Here is a 25739-nt window from a genome sequence, read left to right as displayed (position 1 = left end):
GATGGTGGAATTGTCTGGTCTGGTCTGGTCTAAGCGGCTGCTACATGTCTATGTAACATCCACATGAATGAACGCCAGGTTAAATGTTCACCTGTCGGTGGTCATAATGATGTGCCTGATCAGTGCATAGACCCTCTTCACAGCTTCTAAACAGTGTGACATTTTTTTTTGGAGGGGCGGGGCTTAGCTGGAGGCAAAACATCTCAAACACTATAGCTTGTAAACGGCTGTTAGCATGTGTCATTGAACTGTTTTGGTAAGAATGGACGAGGAAAAGTCATATTTTGGAGAATATATTAATAAACTCACTCCACGAGATCGTGAGTGTTATTTTAAAGAGTTGACTCTGACTGATGGGACGACATTCACTGACTCCTACACTCTCACTCACTGGATGGACAATTTGACCAAAGGAGGACACAGAGGGGACAAAGTCTGGTCTGTCTTTATCAAGTTTTTAAAATAACACTCACGGTCTCGTGGAGTTTATTAGCAGATTCAATAAAATATACATTCTTGCCAAAACAGTCGATTGAAATATGCTAACCGTTTTGAGGTGTTTTGCCTCCACCTAAGCCCCGCCCCCTTAAAAAAAACGTCACATTGTTTACAAACCGTGAAGGGGGTCTATATCTTTGCTGTTATTGCCGTGGCTTTCGTACATAAAAACGTGAGCAGGACAGGAAAACACGTCGACAGGGACGACGTCTCAATAACTGCGCAGAACAGAATTTAAATGTTTTATTCAAATTTATGAAATCACTTCAAACTCCACAAAGTTCCTCGTCTCTGGGTGGACACTGACCTCGGATTATTCTGCTGGACAGGTCTCAGAGGTGGCTCCTCTCACCATTTCTACCCCTCTCTCATACATGCTCACTCAGACATGGGGGCGGGGGGGTCAAGAGATTTATCGTGACTGGTCCTAACGTTATTGTTTATAGCTACAAGGATCTGTAACGACGACAGGCGAAGGGGCTTGTACTTTTGCTGGAAGCTCACAAGTTTGGAATTTGCCGCCACCACCTACACAAGAACGTCTCATTTAGTCTCAGTCTCTAACCTTTTAAAAGTCTCTTTGGTCTATTCTCAGAAGGCAGGTCATCGTGTTCGGGTTAGACTCGACTGGCCGAGGAATTCCAAAACAGTACAGCCCTAAAACATCAAATACAGTTGAAATAAATATAATTATATATTTATTTATACATATATATATATATATATTTGTTTATATTTATAGGTGCGGGGCTGTTTTGAGAGATCCAGTAAAATTCAGATTTCTTACAATCTCTGTAGTAGTTTGGGCACAAACTCAGTCACATTGGTTCTTGTCATTTTTTGCATGGCTTTAAATCTAATGTGCAAGGCAAGAAACAGAAGCCATTAAAGTCACCGTACGACCTAAATCCTCACCGGGAATCGAGTTATTACTTATTCTAGCTGCTCTGAACCCCCTTTTCCCTGCTTCAAGTGTAACTGATAGTACCTGTAGTGGTAGTGTGCTCATGTAGCTGTACAAAACTTTTTTTTTTTTTGTATTTTTTGTTTTTTTTTCCTTTAATCCCCCCAAAACCGATATCTCCATCTAGTCCCAAGTCGGCGTTCAGTAACTGGCACTTCAGGAGCTCCAGTCTGACTGTGAGGTTCTCCGACAGACCAAAAAGTTAAATGTTGGGACTCCTATTTAAAAAAAAAAAAAAAAAAAAAAAACTCAACTGCAGCCGCGCCGCATGTTTAAAATGTAGCCCCCAATTTCTACGACCCCAAACTTGCACACAAACAAACAAACAAACAAACAAACAAACAAACACAAGAGCTGATGAAGAACCCGCCGACGCGAGGCTCCTTCAAAAAAGCAGAGTCTCTTCCCCCAGCACTACACCGTGACCCCCCCAACCCAAAAAAAAAAAAAAAAAAGCCACATATACACAGAAGTCCCAAGCATGTCCAAACCCAGACTGTGACGCCCGGTGCCTCGGCTGTGCGGTCCCGCCCGGCGACGGAGCTACGCTAAGCCCATCTCCTCCAACACGCTCCGGGGCGACTCGTCCTCCTGCAAAGATAAACGAAATATTTTAAAAATAAATCCGGGATTCACCTCAGTCTGGTCTTCAAAACACATGTCTATGGAAGCTTATGACACAAATAAAGATGGAGCAGCTCTGCTTGAGTGAAGCTGAAGCAAGTGGAGCTCCCCCTGGTGGTTGGAGGCTGCAGTACAGGTCATAAGCTCCACCCCTTCCATGTTATTGGACGGGCCGAATTAAAACGCTAAAAAGGTGGTTTCGGTCATTTTAGGTAGTCAATATAATGTTGATGAATGTTTATGAGTAAACTTTCTGGACATGTTTTGTTTTAGTTCGTTATTTGACGCTATAGAAACAAAATGCACTAAAACGGCCACTTTTTTCCATGCAAAACCGCTCAATAAAGAGGTCCAAAAAAAAAAAAAAATATTTTCAATAAATAAATATAATGTATAATCCAACATTTGGTTGTAACTGGTGGAGATAGAGCAGAGCGTAGTATTAATGAATGAAATGAAAGTGTGGGTGAGGCATCGATAACGGGGCTCCGTCCTCACCAAAGCCTCAAGATAGGGAAGGAAGGAAGGAACAAAACAGGTAAGAAACGAGAGAAGGAAGGAAGGAATAAGGAAGGAAGGAAGAAATGAAGGAAGGAATGGACGAAAGAAGGAAGGAAAGATAAGAAAGAAGAAAGGAAAGAAGGAAGAAAGGAAGGAAGGAAAGGAGGAACGACGGAATTAAGGAAGGAGGGAAGGAAGAAAAGAAGGAAAAGAGGGAGGAAGAAAGGAAGGAGAGATGGAAGGAAGGAACTAGGAAAGGAAGGAAGAAAGGACAGAATGAACAAATGAAAAAAGGAAGGAAGGAAGGAAAGAATTACAGATAGGAAGGAAGGAAGGAAGGAAGGAACGAACGAAAGAGGTAAGAAACGAGAGAAGGAAGGAATGAATTAAGGAAGGAAGAAAGAAAGGAAAGAAGGAATGGACGAAAGAAGGAAGGAAGGAAGGAAGAAAGGAAGGAAGGATAAGAAAGAAGGAAGGAAGGAAAGAAAGAAGGAAGGAAGGAAAGAAGAAAGAAAGGAAGGAAGGAAGGAAGGAAGGAAAGGGGGAAGGAAGAAAAGAAGGAAAAGAGGGAGGGAGGAAGGAAGGAAGAGAGGAAGGAGGGAATGAAGGAAGGAACTAGGAAGAAGGAAGAAACGAAAGACTGAACAAATGAAAAAAGGAAGGAAGGAAGGAAAAGAGGGCGGAAGGAAGGAAGAGAGGAAGGAGGGATGGAAGGAAGGAACAAGGAAAGGAAGGAAGAAAGGAAAGAATGAACAAATGAAAAAAGGAAGGAAGGAGGCAAGGAATGAAGGAAGGAATTAAAGATAGGAAGGAAGGAAGGAAGGAAGGAAGGAAGGAAGGAAGGAAGGAAGGAAGGAAGGAAGGAAGGAAGGAAAGGAATGAATGAACAAATGAAACAAATGAAAAAAGGAAGGAAGGAAAGAAAGAAATTGAGTCATGGATCAAGACAGTGAGTCCATGAACACCAGTGGTTCTTAAAGAACGTTTAAAGAACCAGATGAATTTTTAGGAACAAGTCAAAGTTCTGACCTTAATAGAAACGTTGTAGCATCAGTTGATGAGAGGAAACCACCAACATCTCACAACTGAACCGATTCTCTATGTACATCAACTCTTAAAACACCTACACCTGGACCTTTTGTTTTTCCAGAACAAGTGGATATTTGGCAGCGATTCACAATCTACAACATGTTACGGTGCAATTACCGTAATGACACCACATTGGTTGTAAAGTGCAACGTCTCCGCTGTCAGAAACCCTTCGAATTTTTCCCATAACGCAAAACCGTGACGTAATTGTGGCAGTTGTGTGACCGTTACCTCCTGCAGCAGGTCGGCCTGTTCAATAGCTTTGAGGACGCTCTTCTTAGACGTGTCCTGGATCTCTCCTCCCATCAGGAACTCGTCTAAAATGAAGTAGGCCTTCTCAAAGTTAAAGATGATGTCCAGCTCGCACACCTGCAACGACACAACACAACAAAGGCCATCGATGAACTCACGTCGTGGAAGACATTGAAGACATTTCATCTCGGTGGCTTATCTGTCACTTACGCTGCCAAAGTATTTGTCCAGCAGCTCTACGAAGCGGTGGATGACTTCTAGAGTGATCAGCTCATTGTCCTGCTCTTCGATCGCACAACAGAAATATAGGCTGGCGTACCTGCGTGAATATGCGCAAAACAATTGGCATTAGCAAGTGTTTTTGTTTCACTTCCTGTCCTGAACACAGGCCATAGACGCAGGTGACCGACTCAAAGTGTTGAATCCACTCATTCACTCAGAATCTCTATCGGACCTCAACGTCTCGAATTGGGGAAATTGAGGATGTCTCACTGTCTTAACTAAAAACTCTAATTGACCCTTAAACAGTCATTGTCCAATCATACATCCTAGCAACCGTTACTATGTAAACAAGTTCCGTCAAGCTGCCGACCTCCGACAAGCTAAATGGAGAAAGCAAGTCGGACACTGTGTAACCCAAGAATTAGGCTCCGAGGTAAGGCTAGAATGGGCTAAAGCCATAGTGATAGCTAGCTAGCTAATGTTGAGCTAGCAAGACGCTCATATATACAAAACTGTATATCAAAGTTATGGTTACTATTGGTAAAAATTGATAATATTAGTGCCTAACTAACGTTAGTTAACTTAATATTAGCTAGTTAGGCAATGAGTTCACGTTAGCTAGCTAACTTTAGCTGTTGTTTTAGGTCTCATTGCTGGGAGCTCTCTTTCTCTAACGTTATGTTTCGTCAGTTTACGTCAAAGTTGAACATAGGCAATTTAAAATTTAATTTTGTATTTGAAGTCAGAATCAGAATCGTGGGGTTTCTCAGATTTTGCCGTTGACCGGTTTCGCCTCGATAATCATATTTTCCGCTTCACTAGCAGCCGCTAGCAACAGTAACTAAGGGGGTGGAGCTTTTGCAAAAGGTCATAAGATACTATCCTATCAATTAAAATCCATTCATACAGTTCATTTAATATTTTCACATAGAATAACATCATGAGGGTTTTTTCGTTCGTCATTCTATTACCGTAATGACAGTAATATTGGATTTAGAATTATTACGGTAATTTAATGATTTAGCAACTAGCAACAACTAGCTGCAGCCTGCGCATGAATACTAAACATAATGCTTTTCAGATGTTCTTTGGACACATGTATGTAAGATTAAGTAAAGTATTAGCACATTTAAGTGCCTAGCTCTTATAACGTTAAGCTTGTTACATCTGTAGCTATTTCCTCCTAGGGAGCTAAGCTAGCAAGCAAATATTTTCGAGTCACTGTGGAGTAAATTAGACCCTGGGGGGCCACCGTAGATTTAATGTTGTATTGGAAACCCTGGTGTATGTCTGTAGTTCTCAGTTATCCATTTTTTTTTTTTAAACTACGTTTATTTGTTTGTTTGTTTCATAGTCATAGTCTTTATTTTTTTCAAAAGAAAGCGTTTTTTAATTAATTAATTCATTGTTTTTTCTCGTTAGTCAGGGGTTTGAGGGGAAGACTGGAAATCTACTACAGTGAATAAAATGATTTGCAGTATTTCCTTGAAGCAATCCACCAGCATTCATACCAGGACATGTGTCATGTGAGACTGTTTTCAAATAATTACCTTTTATAGACAATCTTCAGGTCCCGCCATTCTAGAAAACTGCACATCTTTGGTTTACGGGCCAGAACTATCTGCATCAGCTCCCTGACCATCTTCTTCTTGTCGCGCTCAGCCGTGGCCGTGTACCACTTCTGCAGCCGCAACTTCCCCTGACGGCTGAACAGCAGCATGAAACGCATCTAAACGCACACACACACACACAAAAGGGACATGGTTCACAAACAATAAAAAAGGAAAAGATCCGGGACATGTTATTAACACTGGCAGCCAAGACCCTAAAGTCGCAAACAAGGACCTGACCTCCTGCCGGTGTGAGACATTCCTACTTATTCCTTGTCAGCCACACAAGAACGCAAGAAATTTCAGCCAAATTCCACCGAAATTTTGCCAAATACGACTTATACAAATGTCTGTATCGACAAACCTCCTTAGTTACCAATTACCACTCTTTATTGATCCAATTCAACCAATTGGAAAATCGTGGAGATGGAGAAGCAGTCGGAAATACTAAAGCAGACACATGTGACTACCAAGCAGACCTATCACAGCTACTTGCGCTGTCGGCGAAGGTGTCTGCCAGAACCTCTGCAACACTTCAGCGCAGAAGCCTAAATTACGCTTAACACCTCCCCTGAAATGTAGCTACAAGTCAAGGCAAAGGAGCCCTCAAGAGCTGTGATTGGTCCACTTGGTAGTAGCATGGTAGTAGACTTGGATCAATAACAAATGGGAACGTTTAACTGGGGAGGTTTGGAGATACAAACATTTGCATGATGCGTCTTTAGCCACATTTGTGAAAAATTCTCAGTCGCCGTTGTTGAAAGTGAAGCCGGGAGTAGAAACAAAAACCATGCTGACTGGTTAAAAAAAGTCACAGCGCCGACTAGTGCTTGGGTGGAGTTGTTACAGAGCTAGCCAGACTGATGAGGTACAAGTAGAAATCCCTCACACCGGTGTAGGCAATTTGCGTAGGTACCATCTTTAAATAAAATTTATTCGACATGTACATGTACTTGACAAATTTCATGCTGTAGTCTGATCCACCTCCCAAGAAATTTAGTTACGCGTCACAGCGACATTAGCCACTAGAGCTGTGACTGGCCCACTTGGTAGTAGCGCGTTTTTTCTCTTTAGTATTTCCGGCTGCTTCTCCATCTCCGCAATTTTCAAATTGATCGGCGTGGCTCAATAAAGATGGAACACGTCGAGGAAAACTTATCTGAGGAGGTTCACAGATACAAACATTTGTACGACTCGTTTTTTGGAAAAATTCCTGCGAAATTTCAGCGTAAGTTTCAGTCGCCATTGTTGAAAGCGAAGCAGGAAGTAGAAACAAAAATTAATCCGACTAAGATCAACTTGTCGGTTGTTGTACGTGGCCCCCTGAACTAAAATTAGAGTTTGACGGCCCTTGCTATCGATGGTGTTGTTTTTATACAAGCTATTACACTTACAGTGTGTAGCACATGAGCGGAAATTTCGGCAAAAAAGTTCCATCGCCATTGTTGAAAGTGAACAAAAATTAACCCGACTGACAAAAAAAGACACAGCGCAGACTAGTGCTTGGGTGGTGTTGTTACCAGAACCAGTGAACCACACTGACAAGCACACAAATATAAATGGATCACAGGCGTAGGCTACGTCGGCTACATCCTTCAGTGCTATAAAAGAACCTTTAGCGTTTAGCTTGGGCCCATCCACTAACATGAAAGGGGTGGAGCTTATAACCTATTCTGCAGCCGAGGACAGGGGGAGCTCTACTTGCTGTAAATGAGCTGTCATGACGTCCACTTTTTCTACAGGTCTACAGTCAAAGCACTGAAGAAAAATGACGAGTTTGTTCTCAGCTTATTCTTCCATATTGTGTGTTTGCAGCCTGGTAGATGCGCCTATAACAAGACGAACAAGGTGGAGCAGGCGGAGACGTAATAAACGTCGAAATATCCCAATGGGAAGTCGGAGAGTGAGACAGACTTCCTAGTCGAAAGGGAACGCACCATTACACCTTGATAGCATTAGCATAGCTTAGCTCCTGCCTCTTCCGGTCCCATTAGGCGCAGTAACTCACCATTGTGTGGGATGTTTCACTGTTCTGTAACGTTACAAACTAACTCCACGTCTGCACTGCCTGGTCCGACGTAATCAAACACGCTGTAGCTAGCGCCGTAAGTTCATGTCTATGCCGGATATAGTACTGAGAATAAACATTGACACTACAAACTAACCTTCCCTTAGTTCCGCCTTTTACTGAGCATGCGCACTTCCCTGTAGAGCTGCCCTGAGTTTTGTCTGTCAGGTAACGTTTTCACGCCCCCCGGCATTTATTTATTTATTTATTTATTTATTTAGACGGTTAAACCTGGAGTTACGAAAATATTTTGGACCCAGTGACAAGGCTATTTACCTCTGTCTCTATTTCTTGTACATTTGTTCGTATGTTAATTTTGCTAATTTTCTATTTTTTTTTTTTGCTTCTACTAATTTCTTTTAAAAGCTGTTTTTTTATTTTATTTTAAAAGCTGTTATTTTATTTTATTTTATTTTATTGTAATTCTGCAAATGCAAGTAAAAATATTTTGGATCCAGTGCAGAAAATTTGGAACATATATTGCGGCATTTTACTTGTGTCTCTATTTCTTGTACATTTGTTCATATGCTAATTTTGTATATTTTTTCTTCTACAGTTTTATTTTTCAATCTTTTTAGTTATATCTCGTTTCATTTTACTTTTATTTTATTTCTTTTTACTTGTGGTTCTCAAGAGTGTTTTTATGTGCATCTAAGATACTGTGACCAGAATCTCTTGTGGGTGAATAAAGTCTGTCTAAGTGTAATTTAGCTACTTTAAACAATTTATACAATATGCCACTTTTTTTTAACCTTTAATATATTAACTTTTATATAGTTTTGTATCTTGTCTTACCTTATTGTATTTGTACTGTTGTTCCCTGCTACTGTAACAATTTAATTTCCCCACAGGAACACAAACAAACAAACAAACAAACAAACAAAACAATCCCATCTTATCTTATTGCATCAAGTAGGGTATACAGACACATCTTATTTTTCACTCAGTGGGGAAGACTAAGCAGAGTAATTAGACTTCAATCGACTTATTTCATCCATAAGCTATTGTTCACAATAGCTAGTTGAACCACAAAAAATCTCATCTCATTTTCTACTGTCGCTTATCCTCACTAGGGTCATGGGGGTTAAAAATAAAATAAAATATTTTAAATAACATTAAATAAAAACAATTAAATTAAATTAAATTTAAATAAAAACCTCATCTTATCTTCTGCTAGTGCTTATTCTCACGAGGGTCACGTGGAGTGGAGCCTATCCCAGCTATCCCAGTAAAAATAAAGATTAAACAACATTAAATAACATTAAATAATAAAATTAAATTAAATCAAATTTGAATAAAAATTAAATACAATCAAAAATCTAGTAAAATCATATGAGACTCAAGATTATTGATCCCCGCAGGCAAATTATTTTTTCTCCAAGAATCACAAGATTAGAAGAAAAAAAAAACATATGAACAAGACATAGACTTAAGGATAAAATAAAACTGTGTGCTGAACAGTTTACATTAGACATGCAGTAAATAAAACAATTTATTACAAGAAATAAAGTTTCATATAATAATAATAATAACAATAATTTAATAAAAATTAAATAATGTATATTTTTAGTCAAATTTAGATAAAAAGTTTGCATGATTTTGAAGATTTTGTCGTTTTGTTCTGTTCTGTTCATGCTCGCCGCCTCTAGTCCAGTTGGTGGCGGTAATGTACCTTTGAGGAGGTTCACAAACCGCCATTAAAAACAGAAGAAGAAAACCCGGAAGTGGACGTTGTGTAGTGCAAAGGGTAGCAAACCTCCAGTAGAACAGAGTTTATTTGTTATTGTTTGCTATTCATTAAGAAGGAAGACACTTTAAAGTTATAGATTAACAGAAAGATAAACTCAAATCAGCCAAATATTTCCCGTTGAAGCTTTCAGCCGGGTCCAGGTTAACTTCTTCCCGGTGTTATATGATATTAGTGACAGTTTAGGGGGATGAAGCCTCCACCTCGGACTCGGGTGAAACCGGACCGGTTCCTGAAGGCTGATCCGATCCGGCGGAGATCAAGGAGAGCGGCTGAGTGGAAGAGGTCGGAGCTGAGGAAACTCCACGATGCTCTGAAGAAACTCTACAAGGACGGGGGACACCAGGGGGACATGGACTATTCTTACCTGAGGAAACACGTGCCTTCCCGGACCACCTCAGAGGTAAATATAGTTTATTTAGTTTAGGCAATAAAAACACTACTGAGAACTGCAAGTGAAAAGATGGGTAAAATACAATATAAGTCAAAAGCTCACAATTAGAATAAAAATAATATACAGTTAAAAGCTAGTAAAATAAAATAGTATAAGCAAGGAAATTTACAAAATTAGCGTATGAACAAATGTATAAGAAATAGATACGGAAGTTTATTTTATACACGCAAACACACACACACACACACACACCTACATATATACATATGGACTGGTTCCAAAACATTTTTGTGTAAAGATAAAATATATATATTTATAGAGCATTTTTAAAACAATCACGGCCAAAAACAAAGAGCTGTACGTAGGTAAGAATAAGGATTAGACAAACAATTAAAAACATTAAAAGCAATAAAAACTATTAAAAGAAAATTCTAGCAAAATAAAATAAAACTTAAAAATTGTGATATGTGAAACTTGTACAGAATTAGCATATGAACAAATGTACAATGCAAGAAATGGAGGTGGAAGGTGATTTGTTGTAAAGTTGGATGAAGTTTGGTGTGAATGACGTCCTGCAGCTGGATGAGTCCATTGGACAATGAGCTCTGTTGTTCCCCTATAGTCGTGGCGTAGTGGATGAGATTGATTGTTAATGATGGAGAGCAGTTTGTCCAGTGTCCTCCTGTCCCCCACGGAGACAAATGTCTTCACCTCCCTGCCGATCTCATGTCCAGCCTTTCAGATCAATTTGTCGACCCTGCTGCTCTACAGAACAAGTCCTGAAAGCAGGTTCCAAAACCATCTCTAAAGAGTCTGGTAGCCACAAATAATCCATAGAGAGTCAGACAGATTGAAGACGACTGTTCCCCTCCACAGGAGTGGTCCACCAACAAACATCACTCCATCATAGTGTGAGAGGAACCAGAGGAACCCAGGGGAACTTCTAAGCAGCTAAAGGCCTCTCTCTCATTGGCTGATGTTAATGTTAATGAATCCACTCAACAACCAAAGACACTGCTCTCTGTCCACAAAGAACATTTGGGACAATGTTTAGTGGACAGATGAGACCAGAGTAGAATAGTTTGGTTTAAATGTTTAAGCATCATCATGTTCCAGCATCAGAACCTCATCCCTCCATGAAACATGGGGGCGCTAATGTCCTGGTTTGAGTCTGTTCTGCTGCATCTGCTCATCATTGATGGACCAATGAATGAATGAACTCTACCAGTGAACTCTAAAAGAAAATGACAGGACATGAGTCCATGAGCTGAATGTGAAGAGAAACTGGGTCATGGAGGAAGACAAGGAGCCGAAGAACACAAATGGTTCTCCAGAAGAACATTTAAATATGAACAAGATGAATGTTTAGGAAGGGCCAGGTCAAAGTCCTGACCTTAATCCAATAGAAATGTTGTGGAAAGACCGGAAGCATCAGTTCATGAGAGAAAACCACCAACAACTCAGAACTGAAGAGGTTCTGTTCTGAGGAATGGGATCAAATTCCTCCAACAGATCAGCAGTTACCGGTTAAGTTGCTGGTAACTGCTGATCTGTCATTGATCTGAATATAAATGAAAATTTATATTCCAGAGATTTGTTATTAAATGTACAGGCCCCTGACCTTCTGCATCATCCACAGTTTATACAAAAATTGTGACAACATTCCCAAATTTCACAAACGATTCAACATTTAATAGCTGGCTGGTTTGTTAGCACCTCAGTCTCTCTTTTGAGTGTGTGCGTAAAATCACGTGGACTGTCTCTCCTCCTTCCTCAGATCCACGCTGTAGTCGAATCCCTGAAGAACAAAGTGATCTCTTGCGCCACCTACAATCTACAGCGGAATAAGCGGGACGACAACAAGGTCAAAAAACCCATCGAGGAGTGGACACACTTGGCCTCCGCTTTGGCTGGAAGCCTCGAAGAAGTCATTTCCTCAGCTTTCTCTCAGGTACAGCAACACAGAAATACTATTTGGTATAAGTGCAGTGTAATAATGGAGTGGGATTTGATGGTGCCAAATCAATGCGGTGGTTCAAAAGGGTGTTCTTCTACCGTCTTTCTCAGATGCTGGTGGTGTCATCTACTGAACCTTGCACTCTGAGGAACAGTGACCCTCCTCAGGCCCACATACCACCAGCAGAAGACCGGCCCATTGGCCGCACCGTGCCTTGGAGACCAATGCCTCGTCAGTCGGTCAAGCAAGGTACGGTCACGTGATTCCTCTCAGCAACAGATCATTGGTGGGCACGTCATTTTGATGCGTTACCTCTTAGAGATGTCCCACTCGATATCGGATGGGTATTGGTCTTCAGCCAAGCCCGATCTTTTGTAGTTTTGTATTTATTTTAGGCCTGTCATAAACCAAAACCACATCCATTGTTGAAGTGATTGTCATTCAATAGTTCCCACTTGATTCAGCGCTAAAGAAAATAAAACATTTAAGAGTTTGAAAGAAGAAAAAAGTTTCATAGAGACAGAGTCAAAGAGAAAAATCTTATTGCAGCATTTCTGGAGTAGAGTCCACAAAACACAAGTTACTTGTACTGTTACCACCAACAAGAAGTAAATACGTTTGACCATCTTGTGACAATTCAGTGTTCTGCTGGGAAACTTTTGGACCTGGCATTCATTCATGTGGATGTTACTTAGACATGTAGCACCAACGTAGACCAGACCAGACACCCCCCACCCCAATGACACTCCTTGATGGTGGCAGCAGCCGACAAAAATATTTTGGGAACAACTAAAACAAAAACATGAAGACCAGCACCAACAGCTCCCAGTTTACTAGATCCCAAATTGATCAAGTATCTATGGGATGATCTGCCATAGAGGCCCCTCCCCTCAATTCATAGGATCCAAAGACCCCCCACTAAAAACATCCTGTTGCTGGATACCACGGGACACCCTCAGAAGGCCCATGTCCATTCTCTGATGAGTAAAAACTGGTTTGGAGGCACAAGGGAGACCTACACAATATTAGGAAGGTGGTGATAATGTTATAATCGGTCATTGATTTTCAGTATAAGATAGTGAATGAGTTTTTTAACTTTACTATGGAAGGCATCCTCTTAGTGCTGTTGAGGAACTTGCAAGTTAAGCTAGATCTTTATAAATCAGCAAAAAAAAATTTTTTATAGCTATTACAACTATTTTCTAACATTATTGCTCCTTCCAGGTCAACCTCTCAACACCAACACAGTCAGCCCACACTTGCAAGGCAAGACTCCAGCGCCAAAAACAACCAGAGCACTTCCAGCAACGATCCAAGCGCCAAAAAGCAACGTACATCCACCCGAGGAAACTGCTCCTCCCACCGCTGAAACGTCTTCACCTTCTGAACCTGCTGCATCCCAAAAGCCTCCTTCACAGAGTCTGTGCACAAATCAGGAACAAGTGTCAGGCAGTCCGACCTCAGCAGCATCGGTAACACCTCAGGATGTCTGCAGCCCTGTGGCCCAGGCTACCCAGGAATCCTCCGAGGTACATCCTGTCAGCATCCCCACCGAGTCCACATCTAAGTCCACGTCTTCCACCTCCAGACCCTCCTCCGTCCAGCCGGAAACCGCACATTCAACCCCCGCGGCCACATATCACACCTCCTTTGGTCGTACCAGCAAGTTCGCCACCAAGGACTGTCCCAGGATGTTTGGTGTCAAGTGTGTGGTGGACTTTGAGAGGATCTACTGTTTCCTGAGCGTACTCCAAAAGCCCAATGAGGACACTCATCTCACCCCCATGGGTGAGTGAGAGAACAGTGTTGACTGATCTACTGCACCGATGACAATCATCTTTGTTTATTTATCGGCATCTAAATACAGAAATGCTCACATTTCCAAGCAGCTTTGTCAATAGTGTCCTTACCATTTTGTGACTGTCTTTGGTTTTCCAGAGAGTGCTATCGTGTTGGACCTGTTGATGTCTCTCCCAGAGGAGCTTCAACTCCTCGACTGCAAAGCACTTCGCAAACATATGACTCAGGTGGGACCCAGTTGCATATTACAACTAGTAGAGATCAGATTGTCCATCATTGGCCAATCTGAGTCCTAAAGTCCTTCCTTGTCTTCTCCTAGAGTCGACTGGATTCAGTCCAGTAAATCTTCCTGTCTGTCTACTCCAGAAATGTTCTTGTCCTCCAGTGCTGCCATAAACTCTCTAACCCTCTCTGGAAGATTTGTCTCCTTACCAAACATCCACTTCTCACAGATTTAGCCATAATATTATGACTACCTTCCTAATATTGTAGGTCTCGCTCTTGGTCGTCCACTCTGTCCTTGGGCGAGACACTTAACTGAGGGTTAGTGAGTGATGTTTGATGGTGGTCGGGGAGGCTGTTGGGTGCAGATTGGACAAGATGTTGTTGGGGGGGGGGGGGGGGGGGGGGGGTTCATCTGTTTGACTGGGTTCTCTTTGTCTATTGGTAAGACTTATGTGAAAATGATTTTATATGCAGAAAAGGGTAAACTTCTGATGGATCTTTTGAGATCTACTGTAGCAGCAGCATTTAATGTGTCCTCAGAGGATGAAATGAGACCCCAGCACATAAACAAATGTCTTTTTGTCCTCGTATCTGAAGCATTAAATAACATAATCACAGTAAAACACGAGACCGAAACAATCACCAAGACTTGTCTTCATGTCTCAGGTCTACAAGCGTCTCTCGGCCCCGGCTGACTCCAAGAAGGCAAGAAGAGGGTCTAAGAACGCAAAGCGCGGACTCTCTGCTCAGACGGAGGCTCAGAGCATTGGAGACCACAATGAAACAAGTGGTCAGGGAACCACCGCTGGGACTGGCGACGGCGAACGGGAGACACCGAATCCACCTGAAAGTCAGGACCAGACATCATGTAGGAGTAACACTTTGAGCCCAACGGGGGACACGAACACGATGGGGAACTGTCCTCCACTCAACCCTTTTATGGTGCCTCTGAAACTGTTGGCACGTAAATGAAAAAGTATTAAGTGTTTTAGAAGCTACAGGGCCGAAGGATCTAGGTTCAGGTTGTTGGCCTTGTTTTATTTAACTCAAGTATTTCTGCTGCCTCTGTTCAGATGAGAATTAGCACTGATACACTGTGATGTTTGCCTCGTTTTATTAAAAGGATGAATGGTTGCTGCGTTCTTTTGGACGTGTTTGTGCAGATTGTTATTTTTATTTATTAATTTTTTTCTATGTAGCCAAAGTACAGATGTAAACCACTCTATCTGGGTCAAACTTTTGGCCAAAAGCTTAATTAACCCAGAAAAATAAATAAAGGGATTTAAAAATGAAAGCTCCGATGTTTGATCTTAAACTTTGTTCTCAAACTAAAACCACGTGAAGGTGAAGGGTTTGTTTCAGTTTAAAGACGGCTGTCTCATACACTGGTCAGCCACAACGATATGACCACATACAGGAGAAGTAAATATTTAAACCGTCTTGTGACAATTAAATGTTCTGCTGGGAAACCTTTGGACCTAGACCAGACCAGACACCCCCACCCCATAGCAATGACACTCCTTGATGGTGGCAGCAGCCAACAAAAATACTTTAGGAACAACTAAGAATACACAAAGAACAGCATAAGGTGTTGACCTGGCCTCCAAATACACTATTTCCGAAACTGATTAAGTACCTGTTGGATGATCCACCATAGAGGCTCCTCCCCTCAACCTATAGGACCTTAAGACCCCCCCACTAACGACATTCAGGACCCCCTCAGAAGACCCAAGACCCAGAAGATCCACACAATATTAGGAAGGTGTTCATAATGTTACGCCTGATTGGTGCATGTGTGTAGTATCTATAAGGAGCCACTGAGGGTCGCTGGTGTCTTGTTTTATTATTATTTATTAAGACGGCAATTTCCTTACAGCTTTAATTGACCGTCCACCGTGATCCAAAAGCAACACGAACGAACATTTAACACAAACCCGCATGTCAGCAAATGAGATTGGAGGGTTTGAATGTGCGGACGCAGCGGTCCACTATACGAGGTGTATTCTCCCAAAGATTTACAGCTTGTATCCTCTAAGCATGTGCAGGAGAGGCCTGGTGACTCAATGCCGATGAGACAGGGCGGCCTACTTCAACCAGCGTGGATACGTCTCACCATCCAAACATGAGGATTAACACAGAAAAATCAACAAAGGCGTGACTAGGCCTTCCTCACTAGGGACAAGGAGGACAAATGGAGAAAATCTTCAAACCAACAGGAAGTTAAAAAGCTTGACCTGCTGTATATGGATGCTCCATGAACAGATTTCATTGCTTTTGGTGTTAAAATTGAGATGTTGCGAAATGTATGCATTTAGAATATAGTGTGACCCTCTCACAGATGTGTGTTGCGCTGGTATAAAACGTTGACGAGAGGGGGTTAGCATCATTATGTTACAACATAAAAACAGATGGTGATGGGAGGCAAATGGGATGTGCACAGTGACCACGTTGAGAGTCTTAGGCAGAGAGAGAAGAAGAAGGAAGAAAAAAAAAAACGAATTGCAGAAAGAGGACGAGGACGGGAGAGATTGATGAGTTATGCCGAGTCAGTGTTGCCGCAGTTGCAATTAGATAATAGGTCTGATTCAGCAGCGCCAGGCCTGCTCGACGCCATTAGGGATTAGCTCTGGAAAGCTATTTCACTGCCTCCTGGATGAAGGCCAGCTCACGGCGCGCTCGGTCCTGTGTCGCCCAGCGCTGAAGATCCTAAAGGAAAGGCCTCGGAGGTACCGGTGATCGAGCGCGAAGCACAAGAAGCTGCTCGTCTCGGCTCTTCCTCTTCCTGTAGCTAGCAGCCTCCTCTCAGTGACGGCGGCCACACCCTTAATCGCGCACAACTTCAAGCTTCGACGTCATTGAAGGAAGATGTCATCTGGGAACGTCTGCAGGGTGGAAGCAGGAGTCATAGATAGATAGATAGATAGATAGATAGATAGATAGATAGATAGATAGATAGATAGATAGATAGATAGATAGATAGATAGATAGATAGATAGATAGACATAGTCTACACTAAGGAGCAGACCATATTGATTTAGTAATATACAACCAGTGGTGCTGCAGTGACTTTCTTAATTCTCTGAGAGCAGCCTTGTGTGTGTGTGTGTGTGTGTGTGTGTTTTGTAATTGCTACGTACTGAGGACCCATGTGAGTTTTTAACCAACCAAGTGAAGCCTTTTTCAAAAGTGAGGACATTTTGGCCGGTCCTCGCTTCTTTACAAGGCGGCTTGAGGGTTAACACTCATTTGCTTTACCATTATTTGGACAGCTCTATGGCTAAAATACATGGTGCCAAACAGGATAGTTTAAATAAATGATACCTATTGTTGTCTTGGTTTTGTGTTTGTAGCATGTGTTTTTCTTTTTCTTTTTTGTTTTAATATCTCATGCATAGACCATGTGTATAGTGCTCTGCAGTTATAAAGTGTAAAGCAGAAATAAATAAACATTGAATCACAAAAAAATACTCTTTTTATTGTAAAGGTTACAGTTAGGGTTAGGTGAGATGGTTAGTTTCAGGGTTAGGAACTAGGGAATGCATCGTGCAAATGAGTTTCCCCACTAAGATAGAAGTACAAACATGTTTGTGTGTCTGTAGCTGTATTATATTTGTTTTTTACTAATTTACTGTTGCAGACGTACAAACTCTTGCATACAAATGTTGTGTGGCCATGTTTGTTCAGTTTGTCTAGTTTGAGTTGAACTAAAGGTTCCACTTAGGTTATGATCACGATGAGGGCTACGGATTACATCAGTGGAAAGGCATAGACAGAGTTAGCTCTTTTCTTTTTAGCAACTGGGATTTGCTGCAGAATAAATCACGCTTGTGTGTTTGAGAACCCTGGGATCTCTGGTTATTGCCACGCTGCCATCAATCCGGTTGCCTTTCTCCCGATAGCTGCTCACCTACAATTGAGATCAAGAGAATTTTCCACATTAAGGATACCGGTGGGGGAAGGAACACTCTCTGCTTTGAGCCGTGCGTTGCGTAAAGTCCCCTTCACTCATTATATTTTTAGTAGCTTCCACAAGGAGCTCAGGAACAAGACTACTCTTGACCGTCGTACCGCATCCATCTGGCCGGTTCTAGTTGGCGACGGGAGTTCCTGCGTTTACACACAAATTCACAAATTTTGCAGACTGGCTCTTGTCTGACCCCTGCTCTGTGATCTCTGGCGTATTTATGTCTGTCCATCTCAGGTCTGTCAACCTGTTTTTTTCGTGGCCCTTCCATCCTCCCTTTGAAGAGTCAGGTCTGCTCTGCAGCTATGGTCTTCCATTCCCCTCCCTTGCAGATATCCTCATCCGTTGGATGGGCTCACTACATTAGGCAGCCAGCAGCGGCACTTTGGCTTGAGCATTCTGGGGGTTTAGCTGTTTCTTGCAAGCCCTGCACTCCATTCGCTGAACTTCAATTGACTTACTTGATGGGCTTCTCAAGAAGTCATTTCTTTTTTGTTTGTTTATGCAAGGCCTCTGTTTTTTTTTAATCACTCGAGAACAATTTCTTTCCGTGGGACCTTTGCTGGTGTTACTTTATAAGTGAATAAAATCTAAAGTCTGAGTAGAGTGAAATTGAAACATGCTTGGGAAGAGGTTTCCCTTCTACTCCTCGTCATTCCTGGTTTCTCGCGTTTTTGTCGTGCTTTTGCTTCTTATTTTTGAATCCTACCTGCCTATGCTGCAGTGCCTTGTCTTCCTGATTCTGTAGACTTTTATTCAAGCCATTTTGTCTCCTGCTGCTGCCTCTCTGCCTCGCCACCGTAACGTAACAGATGCAACGTAAGGACCTCTGGGGAGGCTCGGTAAACTGCCGGCACTGACGTTCCCTGCATGGCAACACAATGTCTGAGATGTGTGTGGTTGTGTTCCTGCTTCCGTATATGTGTGCGCATGCATGTCTCTTTACGAGAGGAGAGAGGTGAGTCGGGTCAGATTTGAGGCACTTAAGTTGATTAAAGTCTCTCTCTCTCTTCCAGTACCACCTTCCTCTCCTTCGTGCCTTCTCATTTCTCTTCTACCCTTCCTCCTACTCTCCTGCTCCCCTGTTTCTTTGCAGCATGCATTATTCCACCAACCTTGGAAAACACAGTCAGCCCGCACTCAGCTTTATTGTAGGTTTATGCTGGCGGTGGCTATTCCGATTATTACAATTGTCGTCTCAATTACTGCTCAGGTATCTTTCTTTTTCTTCCTTTTTGCTGAACTCACTGTGGCCCTGTGACACAGTCTAATGCATGAAGCCAAACCTGGCAATCAGGTTTTTTATACCAACAAGCAGGAGTGTGTGAAGGTGCTCAGTCATTCAGGTCATGGTAGATATCCAAAAATGCAGAGGAAAGGCAACTGGATTTGAAGAGTTACTGGATTTTCTCCTCCTACTCACCTACGAATACCTTCATGCACTCACCCCCATCTACCTTCTCCACCTACATACTCCATCTCACAACTTGCGATCCTCAGACATGGGCCTGCTGCCCGTCCCCTCCACCAGGCGGAAGAGTTTCGTGAACAGAGCCTTCAATCAGTGCGTTTAAATGCACAGCTTAATCGAGCTATGCTCAAAATTCGACTTTTCTGAATGAGGTCCTCGTCCCAGTTCACATGAAATGGAGAAAATCGAATAAATGACAGGAACTTGTCCTCCTCCTCCTCCACACTAGGTGGCGATATGCGTCATTTTCAGCGGGTTAATACGGCCCCCTTTCCGGTTGACCGGCGTTTCAAACAGCAAGAAGATGAATAATAGTTCAGCTCTTAATGTGTTCGCTACTTCTGGTGCAGATAAGATGTGCGCTATCCCTCAGGTGGTTCTTCTACCGACTCTTCTTCTTCTTTGACCAGCTTTAAGGCGAATACATGCCGGTGAAAAACGATTTCCAAATGCATCATCTGGGTGTCTTGGTCAGATAAGGAGAATGATATTAGTCAGAGAACGATATTAGTCAGAGTAACGCATTTACATGTGCTGAAGTTGTCCAGTTAAAGTCCAATTAGTTTTTTTTTCACATGCATGCAACCTCGTGGAACTTCCTCCCTCCCGATATCCAAAAGGCCTCCGCCCTGGACACCTTCAAATCATCTCTGAAGACCCACCTTTTAACCATGGCCTTTCCCCTTCCCTTGTCTGTTTGTCTTCACCCCTCCTTCCCCTGTACGTTTCCCAACACTCATGTAAAGCATCTTAGGTACTTAGAAAGAGTCTTTCTTAGAAAGAAAATAAATGAAATGAAAGCCTTCTGTAATTGCCGCACATGTCAGTTTCAAATTTATTTTTAGTTCCTACCTACTACCTGTTTCGGTTGAGGTGAGGCTTTTTCTTTTTCTTTTTTGGTTGTTGTTGCTACACATGTTTCTACACATACCCCTTCCAATATTACACCACCAGGCAGTGCATGGCATGGAAGGAATGTCAGTGACATTGTTCTTATGAAAGATGATGGGATACCATGGAATAAGTCGAAGTTGGCAAAGGTCCTGCAAGTTTATCCTGGGAAGGATGGCAGAGTGAGGCCGGTCAAGTTGTTAGTCAGTAAACCAACACAACCAGTTTATCTGGAAAGACCTATTCAGAAGGCGGTTACACTGTTGAAAGCGGACTGAGGACCAGTGTACCATTCTTTCCCTCTCAGTCTATTAGTTGGCTGGTTCGTTCTTAGATCATAGAAGACAGGTGAGCAGTCCAGGGTTAGCAAACTAGCAGCGGTTTGGAAATACTTCACTAAAGATGAATCCCATACTAACGTGACATGTCAGTACTGGAATACAACTGAAGTACTGCTTCAGTACTGCTTCAATAACACTAACAGAGAAACCTAAGCCACACACACACACAAAAAAATAACAACGGGACTGGAATGGTATTTGAATATATTATTTGAATATATGCCAAAAATGTGCAACCCTGTCATTGGATTGGATAAGGGGCATTTGCGTATCTAAGCTCAAGTTGACACTAACCGACTAAAAGCTGCCACAATCCCTGTGTCTACAAATGAGCTAGAACAATACGACATTTGAAGGATCAGTCACCCTGAGTAAGTGACGTAAGTGAAGTTTCTGCCTTCTGACTTTGTACTGACACGTATTTACACAATGTGCAGTAAGTAGAGTGTGTCACGGACTAGCATTGTGCAACCTAAAACTGTCCACAAATGCAGCTCCTGGAATGAATCCTCCTCGTGTTTGTTCAGCTAAATCAAAAAAAATGCTTCTCAGAGTTAACTCTGGAGTTAAAGCTGTAAACAGAACGCCTCCAAATGCAAAAAGCTTCTAGGGCGAAGCAGATCCAAGGACAAAGCAGCAGCAGCAGCAGCAGCGTGAGGATTAGCTTCTACAGCACGGGGTGTCGAGCTCATTTTAGTTCGGGGGCCCCATTCAGCCCAATTTCATCTCAAGCGGGACCGGACCAGTAACGTAACAGAATAATGATAACATATAATAATAAATAATGACAAGACAACTTTTTTTTTTTTTTTACTTTGGTTTAATGCAAATAAGTACATTAGGAGAATGTTAACATTTAATGTTTTAAAAATGAATTTCTGAAGGAAAATAAGTGTAATTTGTTGTGTTCTGTCCACTTCTCTGACTGAAACAATGGATCACAAATGAGGAATAGACGTTACTTCTATGTAATTTTCACACTTTCTAAGTACTATGTACTTTAGCTTCTAATTGTGATTTATTTTGTTTTATTTCATTCATTTATTAATTTATTTAATGGGGATAAAGCACATTAATTAACACTGGTGCATCAGGCATCAGTGCAAATGTGCTGGACGTAGCACAAATGCTAATTTTCAGCCGCAGTCCCAAGGCAGGTACACAACGCAGACAAACTTCACAACCACAAATCATACAATAAACAATTACAAAACCAGACTTCGGTGGAAACACTTTGACCCACAATTACAAAAACATGAAAGTAACAAGAACCCAGAGAAAAGTAATCAGATTAAGACCAGTATTTAGGCTATATGAGTATATATGTCCCGTCCAAAATGTTTAACTGCTTCTTAAAGAGACACTTGACAGGTTTTACTGTACTCCCTGTTGTGTGTGTCCAAGTTGTAAAACAATATATTTTGCTGACAAGCTTCTCTGTTAGCGCCCATAACAACTACAGTCTACAGGCAGCTTGAGGAACATTTTAAAGGTGTATTAGTGACTAGATTAATCTTCTTATTTGTCCATGTTTGTCATCTGGTTGTATACATGTACTGTTGACCTGGGTGGACCAGCAATGCAGCCGTTTGGGACACTTTTTAAAAAACAAACAGACAAAAAACTTCACTTCTCTTTCTGCAAATATACAGAACCAAGCATATCTGTACAATGCGGCTACACAAGAAGCAATAAACCTTTACGTTCTTTTCTCAGCTCTGTATTTGGGGCAATGTCAAATCGATAATTTTCCTCAAAATTCGATAATTTTAAGCTTCTGGTACAATAATTTATCCTTTCCCTTCTGGATATTCTGGTCTCCTCGTATGGTTAGTGCATCCAATGGCACCACAACTATTTGCTAATCGTTCCATATTTTATTGTGGTTATTTGAGGACTCGCACCTTGTAGGATTATTGGCACAACAACAGTTGGTGCCTTCAGAGCCAATAAAAGCCGACAGTTGTGTGTATACTGGTGCAGGGAGAGTCCGTGTGTGGCTAATCTAGTTTCAGGGACACACACTCTGGACTCAAGACCAGTTAATCGGGTACAGCTGCTGCAACAGGAGACAAAAAAGCCGTGTCCACAATTAGAAGGAGTTGTTGTGTTAAGATTGTGTTAAGGTCAGGGTCAGGTTAATGTCAGAGTCAGAGCCAGGGTCAAGAGAGTAGCCACCGAACCAGATTTGTTCAGAGTGCATAAAACGCACATTTATGCCACTTTCTGAAAGTATAGAGGCCTCTAGATAGGCCTCCAAAGTCAAACTGATCAAGTGTCTGTGAAACATATGGTAGCAAGGGAGGGGGGGACACAAACGCAAGACGACAGGCGACAAAATGACTTTGGCAGGAGCTCAAAAAAACTGAATTTAAGGAGCTGCAGGGATTGAATTTTAATCCAAACACACAAATCCAAAAGAAACTAGTGAAGACCAAAAAAACAAAGATGAACCACAAGCGTACAATCCAATATATATATATATATATATACAATCCAATGACCAAATGAGGCAAAAAAAAAAAGACCAGAAACACCAAGGAAGAACTTTACAAAATAAGGCCAGGAACCACAAGGAAAACCAACCAAGGCGACAGGAAACATTCAAAATTCAAAATCATGCACTTGAACAAAACTGATCCACAGAAGCCCCTCCCCTCTAGACATGTAGCCCCCACCTAGACCATGACATTCAGCTAACTAAAGGAACAACTAAAAAAACAAAAAACATGAAGAGCAGCACAAGCTGTTGACCTGGCCTGTAAATTCACTAGATCCAAACTGATCACGTGTCTGTGGGTTGATCCACCATAGAGGCCCCTCCCCTCAACCCACAGGACCCAAAGACTCCCCAGTAATAACATTCAGGACACCCTCATGTCCATTCTCCGATGAGCCGCAATTTTTTTTGGAGACATAAGGGTATACCCACACAATATTAGTCATAATGTTATGGCTGATCATGGTACAGCCTAACCCCAGGTTCCCAAACTACGTAGAGTCTCAGTACTCTAAGAACTGTCACATTTGGATTTATAACTGCTCCCACTAAGCAAGGTTTATCTGCAGCAGACAATGGTGGATGCGGGGCTACGTTATGTGACTAAAAGTCTTTTCTTATCGAACACTGAGGTAAACGGAGGAGAAGCTCTCGTGCCGACAAGTGCCTCTGTGTTAGGAGGAGCAGCTCTCTGCCAAGATGAGGCCACGGCGAGGGCGATCGGATCCCGTCCCTTCCTCGGCTGCTTCGTGCAGATGAGATGCAGCCCTTTGAGAGCGCCGGTCCAAATAATCCATTTGAGGGCCATAATTCTGGACGGTATGCGGTGAGAGTCAGCACAGCTGTCACAGCCTCACCAATGTACCCAAGCTCCCTCTTCCCTCTGCCTCAGACCAAATTAAAAGGGATAGGCCATGATTTCTTCTTCTGTGGTGGACTCTGTATAGTCTTTACGCCCATCCCCTTCTGTACATTTTTCTTGAGGGAGAGGTACGTTTCAGGTTTTTGGCATATATTTACACCATTACCAAGTTTAGCTAGCTTAAAAGTCACCGTTCCTCCTGCTTCTTTATATATGTTTTATTTGCATAAAACCACTTTGCAAATTACATTAATTATTACACAGGATAAGATGTTACAATCCCTTGTGCCAAGATCTGAGGCAAAACACATTAGAAGCCCAGTCCAACTGAAAACCATCCAGCAGGCTAGCAGTTAGCTACCAGCTAGCAACCAACAAGAAGACAGCTGCTTACTAGCGTATCCAGCAGCAGTATGTCGCACATCACTGGGGTTTTCAAGTGGGCACCTCCCTTAGGCCCTTAGGCACCTCAAGAAGATTCAACAGTGAGTTTTGGTTTTTGCTTCGTCTTCTGGTTTAAATTCGCCAGTTGTCGGAACAAATGGAGCTCACCTCCGAGAGCTAGCATAGTGTCATGTCATCGTATAGCGGACATTCGCTGAATTTGACAAAAAAAAGTGTTTTGGATTAGAAAGCGTTTACTCGACCCTTAAGCCAGGGGTGTCAAACTTATTTTAGTTCAGAGGCCAGATCAGTAGCATAACGGCATTTGTTCATAATGCTAATTCTGTAAAGTTTTTGATTGCACTGTTTATTTATCTTCTATTTTATTTCAGTCTTACTTTATTTTATCTTTCTTTTCAGGTAGTCAGTAGACACCATGGTAGGGGCATCACCTCTATCGCTCTGGAACAGGTTCAATCTGGACTCATCATGACCTTCCTCCATGTCTCCAGAGTCCAGTCTTTCTGCTCCCTAGCAGACTGAAGCCTTTTTTCCCGGTTGTCCTCACTGATTAGTGGTTTTCTTAAGGCTACACAGCTGTTCGTGTGGAAATGCTCTTCCTTTCATCATTAAAAAAGAAAAATCAGACAAATTCAATTTCTGTTTTTCTTTTTTCTTATTATTATTTATAGCTTTTAAATTGCGTTAATGCTGCATGAAGGCATAACATCAGCATATAGCCATGGTCGTCCAGAAACTTTGGTTAAATATAGCCCTGAGTTCTACTAGTGGTTTTCTTCCATTTGATTTCACCAAACTTTTAAGTGATCACCCATCACCATCTAACAGGACTGTTTTAAACCCACCACATTTCCTCCTGGAAGACGCTGGTTCCCCACTGTCCTTCCAGAAGGACAATTCTTAACCCAGTTTTAGTAGTTTCTGCTTCAATCTCCTAAGATGTTTTCTCTGCAACCAATGATTTGACCCTTCTCAAACAGACCAACATCTTTTCCACCACCACCACCACCACAGGATGTGTGTTTCCACGTGGTTGTTTAACCCTTCATGGGGCGAGGAAACATATTTGGTAATTTCATCTGATTTTCCAACTCAGTCAGTTTTAGAAGCATGTTGTTTTCATTCAGCCAATCAGAGAAGATCAAGGAAACATTGTCAGATCTAATCAGGGTCTGATGTGGTCTACAAAGGTCCACCTCTGCATGAACTCTGAGCACAACTGATTTATTGGATACCATGAAGAAGTAGAGGGGGTCCTAATGTTGTCTAATGTGATGATATTGAGTGTCTGAATCAGCTCTGATGTTCTAATGCTCTAAATACATGTTTACATTAGTTTACTACTTAAGGATGAA

The 25739-nt window shown here is 41.9% G+C and overlaps 2 protein-coding genes across 2 annotated transcripts; one reads left to right on the top strand and one right to left on the bottom strand.

Annotated features, from left to right (window-relative positions):
* Nucleotides 1-727: 727 nt before the first annotated feature.
* Nucleotides 728-7952, bottom strand: ap1s1 (adaptor related protein complex 1 subunit sigma 1). Its single transcript, XM_047571523.1, has 5 exons — nucleotides 7768-7952; nucleotides 5700-5878; nucleotides 4138-4246; nucleotides 3907-4044; nucleotides 728-2053 (listed from the first exon to the last, which is right to left on the bottom strand). Exons 1-5 carry the CDS (start codon nucleotides 7768-7770, stop codon nucleotides 2006-2008), a joined length of 477 nt encoding a protein of 158 aa, XP_047427479.1. The 5' UTR covers nucleotides 7771-7952; the 3' UTR covers nucleotides 728-2005.
* A 1584-nt stretch (nucleotides 7953-9536) lies between these two features.
* Nucleotides 9537-15244, top strand: snapc2 (small nuclear RNA activating complex, polypeptide 2). The gene is made up of 6 exons (XM_047596969.1): nucleotides 9537-9977; nucleotides 11746-11919; nucleotides 12036-12174; nucleotides 13150-13713; nucleotides 13864-13952; nucleotides 14617-15244. Exons 1-6 carry the CDS (start codon nucleotides 9765-9767, stop codon nucleotides 14920-14922), a joined length of 1485 nt encoding a protein of 494 aa, XP_047452925.1. The 5' UTR covers nucleotides 9537-9764; the 3' UTR covers nucleotides 14923-15244.
* Nucleotides 15245-25739: the final 10495 nt, after the last annotated feature.

This window comes from Mugil cephalus, chromosome 1 (assembly GCF_022458985.1).
Source record: "Mugil cephalus isolate CIBA_MC_2020 chromosome 1, CIBA_Mcephalus_1.1, whole genome shotgun sequence".
In the NCBI taxonomy this organism is placed as follows: domain Eukaryota; kingdom Metazoa; phylum Chordata; class Actinopteri; order Mugiliformes; family Mugilidae; genus Mugil; species Mugil cephalus.
Note: the sequence above shows the minus strand (reverse complement) of the source record. Positions and strands in the feature narration are given on the sequence as shown.

What these genes read in the sequence shown, in the direction of transcription:
- ap1s1 (XM_047571523.1), bottom strand. An exon ending in CTGAAGATTGTCTATAAAAG is followed by an intron (nt 4,247 to 5,699) that starts GTAATTATTTGA and finishes ATATTCACGCAG; the next exon opens with GTACGCCAGCCTATATTTCT. An exon ending in AGGCCGACCTGCTGCAGGAG is followed by an intron (nt 2,054 to 3,906) that starts GTAACGGTCACA and finishes TTATCTTTGCAG; the next exon opens with GAGGACGAGTCGCCCCGGAG.
- snapc2 (XM_047596969.1), top strand. Translation starts at nt 9,765, where the DNA reads ATGAAGCCTCCACCTCGGACTCGGGTGAAACCGGACCGGTTCCTGAAG. An exon ending in CTTCCCGGACCACCTCAGAG is followed by an intron (nt 9,978 to 11,745) that starts GTAAATATAGTT and finishes CTCCTTCCTCAG; the next exon opens with ATCCACGCTGTAGTCGAATC. An exon ending in TTTCCTCAGCTTTCTCTCAG is followed by an intron (nt 11,920 to 12,035) that starts GTACAGCAACAC and finishes CGTCTTTCTCAG; the next exon opens with ATGCTGGTGGTGTCATCTAC.